The sequence below is a fragment of the Talpa occidentalis genome, unplaced genomic scaffold, assembly GCF_014898055.3.
Source record: "Talpa occidentalis isolate TD23 unplaced genomic scaffold, MPIMG_talOcc4v2.1 talOcc4.3, whole genome shotgun sequence".
Lineage (NCBI taxonomy): Eukaryota > Metazoa > Chordata > Mammalia > Eulipotyphla > Talpidae > Talpa > Talpa occidentalis.
The window spans coordinates 20413795-20422166 of NW_023603184.1; the positions used below are offsets into that span (position 1 = coordinate 20413795).

At 32.6% G+C, this 8372-nt stretch overlaps 1 protein-coding gene across 1 annotated transcript; it reads left to right on the top strand.

The window, feature by feature from the left end:
- The first annotated feature begins 7434 nt into the window (after nucleotides 1-7434).
- On the top strand, nucleotides 7435-8095 carry LOC119254921 (60S ribosomal protein L9-like). Its single transcript, XM_037521957.2, has one exon. The coding sequence runs from the start codon at nucleotides 7435-7437 to the stop codon at nucleotides 8047-8049; it is 615 nt and encodes a 204-aa protein (XP_037377854.1). The 3' UTR covers nucleotides 8050-8095.
- Nucleotides 8096-8372: the final 277 nt, after the last annotated feature.

Genomic DNA, 8372 nt, shown 5'->3' on the forward strand with positions numbered 1-8372 from the left:
AGATTTTAGCAAAAAATGTTGGCAAATCTCTTAAGAGTTGCTGTCGCTTCATTTCAAACTGCACACAGAGAATAAACATGCTGCCATATGTATGTGATAAACAGCTTCTGGAAACAGAAATTCTTGCTTTAGCAAAGCCAAGAAAGCATTAAATGATGGTGGACAATATTACACCCTAGGTTTACTTTGTTTTGCTTCGCTTTTCTTTTTTAACTTGAGAATCCAGAATGAAAAAATGAAACTTTGCTTCTAATTATTTTCCATGATAATGCATGCTAAACATCTATTCTTTGTGATCTTAAAGTTTCACAAAGCTAATTTTCTCTCATTTGTAAAATGTGTTAACAAAACTACTGTATAATGTTATATTAAAGATCAGTTGAGCAAGAATGTATTCTGTAACAGCATTTATTAGGTGCTCAATAAAGGATCACAGTTGTTAATGAGTCACTTTAAAAATTCTAATATCATTAGACCTTGAAGATATCGTGCTAAGGGAAATAATTCAGAGAGAGAAAGAAAAATACTGTATTATCTCACTTATGTGTGTAAACTTTAAATTGAAAGTAATAAAACAAGTTCATAGAAGAAAGAGCCAATTCCTTGCTACCTAAGGCAGCGACTGAGGGAAGGGGAGAACTGGATGAAGGTGGCCAAAAAGTATGGACTTTGAATTTTAATATAGACAAATACTAGAGATATGATATGCAACATGATGATTATAATTAACACTCCCTTATGGGGGGGTGTGTTTGTGTGTGTGTGTTAATTTTTCAATATATGTAAGTCAAATTATTATGCTCTATAATATAACCTTATACAGTCCTTATATGTTAAATTTCAATAAAACTGGAAAAAAACCTAATGCTTTAATTTCTAATACCAGATCAACTGTTTTTCTAATACTGTCTTGAAACGTTACATAAAGCTGGGGAGCAAATTTAGAACTCACTAAAGAGAGAACTAATACTAATCAATTGTTCTGTCCTCTCCTCTCCCTATACCAGAGTTGGTAGCAATTTTATGGTGTCTATAATCTTTGTTTTGGAGTAGGTGGAAGTAAAATATACTACTATGGCAGATCTGGAGACCAGATAATTTAAACCATGTATTGAGCTGATAGCACAAACAAAAATAGAAGTCATAGCTTCTGATTCTAAATGATTCTACTGAGAAATTGTATGTAGAGCTAATCATAGGTTGTACAAAGTTGTTCTCAAATTCTCCAAATCTTTCCAATATTAATATTGGAAATATTATTAATATTAATATATTAATATATTTTATTAATATATCTTATTTTCATGCCAAGTTTTCAATTCATTAAGGGTTATTATTTGCTTTAAATTGAAGTTCTAGAGAATTATTACATCATATGGGAATTTCAGACCTCATCAATAAATTTGCTCTTGCTTTTACATTTTAGAGATTATTCTATCTGGATATCTATGAATTTGCTATTATCTCTGGCTGACATCAGGTCAAAAATAATTTGACTTCAATGGCCCACCAACTGTCATTACATCAAAGAATCAGTGGGTTATATTTTAAAGCTTATAGATACTGCTGTATCTTTATAAGGGTAGTTTGTCGTTGTTAAATCATATGTAGGATAATATATAATATAAATTAATAAGCATTCTTTTTTTATATTTTCCAGATATTCTGGCTATTGACAGTTGTTCATTTTTCCAACTCTCCCTAATACATCTTTTAGATCTCCCTCTGGTATGTTCTAGGGTCTTTATAGTTAAGGAGTGGCTTACTATATATCCCAGAAAAACAAATCTAAAGAGTATTTAAGGGTATAGGAAAAGATACATAGTTTACAAAAAGGTAAAGTTCGTAATTTAATATATAATCAAAATAGTTTATTTGAAATAAAATTTAAAAATATAATGCGCAAAAAAATCAAGAAATTTGTAAACTATAATGAGGAGAAAATAAACCAATAGAACCAGAGATATAATAGATGAGAGAATTGATAGACAATATTATTGTATTTATAATGAATAAATTTAGAGAGGTAGAAGAAATTGTCTGTGATGAAGAGAGACTGGAAAAGTATTAAAAGCCCTCACTATTATTTCTGAGATAATAGAATGTCTGAATTTTTTAAAAAATACTTGGAATGTCTCATAATACTAGATTAGACACTTCAAAATAAAATATTTTTAATGAACCTGAAGAAAATGCAATAAAAAGTGCTTAAGATTTTTAATAAGGATTTTTCAAACTATAAGCAAAATTATCCTAAGTTGTAGTATGACTACAAGCAGACTAACAAATGTGAAGTAGAAGTCTCCAAAATAGGGGAAAGCAAAAAGGTATCGCAGAAAATATTGTAAGAAAAATTGGCTAAAAGTTTTTCCAAATATGGGTTTCCCTGGTGGCACAAGGGGTTAAGCACCACACTATGAAGCAATCCGCAGCCTCTGCAGCACGAATTTGTTCCTGCCGGCCAGGAAGCAACCTACATGGTGTAGCAGATATATCCTGTCATACCTGCTGCTCTCCTCAGCAGTGTATTTCAGTCAGACTGCCTGTTCTGTTCCCCACTCTGTCTCTGGGTGAATTCTCTCACCCCCTGCATCTCTGGTCTGTGCCCCAACTCTTGCATGCATAAATAAATAAATCTTTCAAAAATTTTATAAACTTTTTTCCAAATATGATTATGACTATACACTCAGATCACAGTTCATAGAAATCTCAATTAAAATCTCAACAGCTTTGTTTTAGAATATTCTCATTTTCCAATAAAAGATTTATTTACAATAACTCTATCACATAACACCAATGTTACCAACACTTTTTGAGTTTAACATTACTGATACCAAAACAGATGAAAATATCACACAAAAAAGAAAATTGCAGACCAATATCCCTGAATAATATAGATATCAAAATCCTCACAAAATATTAGTACACCAAATTGAGCAATGCATTAAAGGACCATTCATCATGACTGAACTGGATTTATTCCAGGGATAAAAGGATGCTTCAGCATCTAAAAATTGAACAATATAATTCACCATATCACCAAAAGAAAGATAAAATTCATATGATCTCATCTATAAATGCAAATAAAATATTTAATTACTTAGTAAGATTCACTATTCATTTATGGTAAAAACCATCAAAATATGTGTATATGGGTAATACCTCAATAAAATAAAGGACATATATGACAAACCCAAGCCATCATCATACTCAGTAGTGAAAAATTGAATACTTTTTCTCTAGATCTGTCTACTTTCACCACTATTACACAACATAGCATTAGAAGCCTTAGCTAGAGAAATTAGGTAAATGAAAGAAATAAAAGGAATTTAAACTGCAAAAGAAGTAAAATTGCATAAGTAAAATTACTGTTTGCAGATGACATAATATACATTAAAAATCCTATAGGCTACCTAAAAACTAATCACAATAATAAATCAGTAAAATGTCAAGTTACAAAATAAATTTAAAGGATTCAGTTGCATTCCTATATGCAAATGAGATAGAAAAGAAAAAAATCAAGAAAACCATACCATTTACAATAGCATTCTAAAGAATTAAATGCCTAAAAGTAAATTTAACAAAGGAGGTGAAAGACCTTTACAATTAAAATTCTAAGATAATGATAAAATAAATAGGAGTCACAAAGAAATGGAAAGATATCCCCTATTCATGGATTGGAAGAATCAATATTGATAAAATGGTCATCTTACCCAACACAATATACAGATTTAATGCAGTCCCTATCAAAGTTTCAAAGATGATTCTTCAAAGGAATAGCAGACTCTTATTTAAATTCATATGGAACCATCTAAGACCCAGAAAAACCAAAGTAATACTGATAAAAAACAAGAGTGGCAGTGCCACACTCCCAGACTTCAAACTATATTATAAAGCTATAATAATCAAAACAGTATGGTACTAGAACAAAAAAAATCAATAAATACATCTGTCAAAGATATAGTTTTTAACTCAGTATTTTATATATAGAGAGACCTACCTATTATCTACCTTTCCACCTCTTTATTTATATATACCATTTAACAATAAGTTTTAATTCATTTGAATATTTCCAGTAAAGCAATCATGGATGATTCCAAATTGAAGTTAAACTGAAATAAACTCCTAATTATGTAGGCAAAATAACTGTGAGATGGTCACTTTCCAAGCACAGGTTGAACTGCTATTTGTAACTGTACATGTGTGTTGGGGAGAGAGGGATGGTTTGGATGGTACAATTTCTCATACAGAGCAGACATTAAATGATGTCAACTGAAGCCATATTTATAGTTCACTTTTAAAATGTTAGAAATACATGGTTTGTACATATACATTTTTCTTCTCCCTTTGCCCATAATTCTGTAGCTCCTTACTTTATTATTTAAATTTTTATTGCTCTCTTTTACTTAATTTTTTAAACTTTTTGATATTATTTAGTACCTGAAGTAAAAGTTACAAAGACATAGTTAGAAGACTGATATACTAGGATTAAGTTCCTTGATCACTAAAAAAGAAAAAAAAATTGAAAAAAATCAGTCTACTAAATGCAAACAAAGAAAATGAAAAAAAAAAAAAAAACAAACAAACAGAAAAGTATAGGAGCCAAAATTAAATAGGTATCTTCTCCAAACTTCTGACATATTATCTCAAACAAAATAAGTTTTCCAGTTACTGCACCAACAACTCATTAAAGCTTAAAGAAAAATCACAGACCTACATGGATCCAAGATGGGAATGACATCTATGGATATAAAGTCATTGAATTGTGCTTTGAACACTGTGTGCTACTTATTTCATGATATTTCTATTTGTCTTCAAATGTCAAATAATATGAACTAAAATGATGATCACAGAACAAAATCAGCAATCAACCAGGGCTCAGGTCCACCAGGTTTTGCCCTGTGAAAAGGCAATATAAATTTCCTGCATGGTAGTATGCATTATTAACAAAACAGGATTTATTTTATTTATGCATAGAAGAACTGGGGGTGTAGGTCAGAGATGCAGGCGGAGGGAGTGAAAGGATTCACCAGAAACAGAGTGAGGAGCAGAAAAGGCAGATTTACTGAAATACACAGCTAAGGGGAGCAACCAGCAAAACAGGAGATGCTGCCGCATCTTGAACAGGGATGGAACTCAGGCCACAGTGCTAACAGTGCTAAGAGTTAAGCCCTAGGCCACCAGGGAGGTCCCTGTCCATCACTATAATGTTTCTTTTGAAATTGTAATACTTGTCTATCTTGCTGAAATGTGAAGATTGGCCACTTCTAAATATTTTCTGTTCCAAAATACTTTTAAAAATGAACGCCTGTCATTCTGCTATAAGATGATCCATATATCGTATTCTCCTTCTTCATTGACATGCTGTTCAAAATACTTGTTACTTTATTTTCTTTTAGCTTAGTATGTGCAACAACTGATCATGAATTTTGGAGTCAGCTCAACTCTCATGTCCTTCACTTAAGAACTTACTGCTTCAGTAAACTCCATGCCACCACAAATGAGATAAAATTTTGTTAGAAATGTGTTTAGCTACAAGTCACAGAAAACTCAAAATAACAACTCAAACAGAACGCTACAAGCATATTTTTCTCACCAGGAATATTTACAATCGCTGATGCAATTTGCTGATGTTGCCAGCAGAAGATAACCACTTTCATTGTTTCTTCCCTGTTATCTGTAGTGAACTGGAATGTGTTCTCATTTTTACTCTTTCATGTTCACAACATGGCTTGTGCAGCTACAGATTTCACATCAGTATTCAAAACACTAAAAGTAACTCTGCCTCCCAAGAAACAAAACATTTCAAGACTCCAACAACAGTCCTGTTGGCAGATTGGCATTTAGATATTATTGTCCAGAATCTAATCATATTGTCTACTCTCACCACAGTAAAAGCTGCAAAATTAGGGAGGATGGTTGTGAGGCTGAATTAGAACATTCATTTTCCAACATACAAGGTGGTGATGTGGAAGGGGAAGTGGATATGGTATATTGTAGTTTCCAAGTGGCATGTATCACAATATAATTTATCCAGTGGGGTTATTATTGTGATCAATACTTCAGAACATGTATTTTATGTCACAATTATATCAGAGCTATGATATTACTTATAGTTGCCTTCCTTAATCTATCATATTAAATTCTATTTAAGGGTAGGCGTTATATTTAATTCATGTATGCATATTTGACTACCACACACATCTTAGAAAAATAAAGAAGAAAGTGATATCTTGACAATTACGAATTTTACACATGAACATTTCCTTTTTACTTTGACTTTTGACTTGTATTACTACCCTTTTATATCAATCATTAAAACCTGTATAACAAGGCTATAATTTTGTGAGGTTTAGCACCTTTGATACCCTTACCTTACCTCAGTGAACTCTTCAGAGCAGCATTCTGCTAAGTTTAAAAAAAAAAAAAAAAGATGCAAAGAATTGACAAAGAATGTCTGAATATTTAGATGACATTTTAAACAAAGTATCAAATTGCTTAACTAGATTCTTCAGCTTTTTATCAGCTTTATCTTTAGAAAGCCAAAGCCTCAACTTTCTTCTTAGTTTCACAGAAAATCTAACTGATGTATGTCCTTCAAAGAAGTTCCTATGGACTTTCTCTGATCATTAAAGAAAAATACATTTTTATGACAGAGAAGGTGAGAAATTAATTAAAAGTAAAAGCTGATACTTTTGCTGTATGTCTGGTGACTAAGAACTACAATTAAAAATATTTCTAACTCGGAATTAAGCAAAGTAGAAGGTATTATCAAAGTCAAAACCTTTCTGCAATGAACTGCAGATAATGAAAGGAATTTGTGAAAAAAAAGAAGTGGTAAGATAGGTCAAATCATAATGTATCATAGGACTAATTGAGCCTTTTCAAGAATTCTGAGAGCCCTATACATTGCATCAAGGCCTGCCGAGATTTCAATATTTCATCAGAAATTAATTAAAATGGTTAGAAGCCTTCTAAACTCCCCTTTTTGATCTGTGAAATTCATTAATATCAAAACTCTAAGGAGCTAAGTCTCTTCATTATGTGACAGAAAGAAAGTGCTCACTAAGAATTACTGAATCTAGGTTGTTTCCAAAGCTTAGCTATTGTATATAGTGCTGCTATAAACATAGGGGTGCAGGTGCTCTTTGGAATTGATGTTTCTGTGTCCTTTGGGTAAATACCTAGGAGTGGAATTGCTGGATCATATGGAAGCTCTATGTTTAGTAGGTCAAGAAATAGCCACACAGCTCTCCACAGTGGTTGGACCAGTTTGCACACCCACCAACAGTGCAGGAGAGTTCCTGTTTCTCCACAACCTCGCCAACATTTGTTGTTGCTAGGTTTTTTTTTTTTTTTTAATATGTGCCATTCTCACTGGTGTAAGATGGTATCTCATTCTAGTTTTGATTTGCATTTCCCTGATTACAAGTGATGTTGAGCTTTTTTTTTGCTGCATCTACTGCGAGAGTGAAGACCATTCTCAGTAATCAGACTGTCGACATTCTAGAAAATGTTGACATATCCCTGAAGGGTCGCACTGTTATTGTGAAGGGCCCCAGCGGCACCCTGCAGAGGGACTTCAATCACATCAATGTCGAACTCAGTTTGCTTGGGAAGAGAAAGAAGAGGCTCTGGATTGACAAATGGTGGGGAAATAGAAAGGAACTGGCTGTTATTTGCACTATCTGTAGTCATGTACAGAACATGATCAAGGGTGTTACATGGTGCTTCTGTTATAAGATGAGGTCTGTGTATGCTCACTTCTCTATCAACTTTGTTATTCAGGAGAATGGGTCTCTTGTTGAAATCCGAAATTTCTTGGGCGAAAAATACATTTGCAGGGTTCGGATGAGACAAGGTGTTGCTTGTTCAGTATCTCAAGCCCAGAAAGATGAGTTGATTCTTGAAGGAAACAACATTGAACTTTTATCAAATTCAGCTGCTTTGATTCAGCAAGCCACGACAGTTAAAAACAAGGATATCAGGAAACTTTTGGATGGTATCTATGTTTCTGAAAAAGGAACAGTTCAGCAAGCTGATGAATAAGATTTAAGTTGTCCAGCTACAGAGCAGCAAGATAATGGATGATTTCTTAGATCTATTTGTGATACATCTTTAAGATGCAATATTAAAAGTCCTCATTGATTTGGGACTTTTTTTTTCCTTAAGCTGATTATCCTTTCAAACTTTTAAGCAAATAAACAGTTCAAGTCAGTTCTAATGTGCTAAGAAAAGTAACAAGAAAGTTTTACCTAAGGACTTTACAGAGAAAAGGCTTGAATCTGATTTCCAAAGGAATATCAAGGGTGTTACAGGCAAAAGGAATATAGTGTCAGATGACTTGAAATTGTTAATTGGATATAGAAATT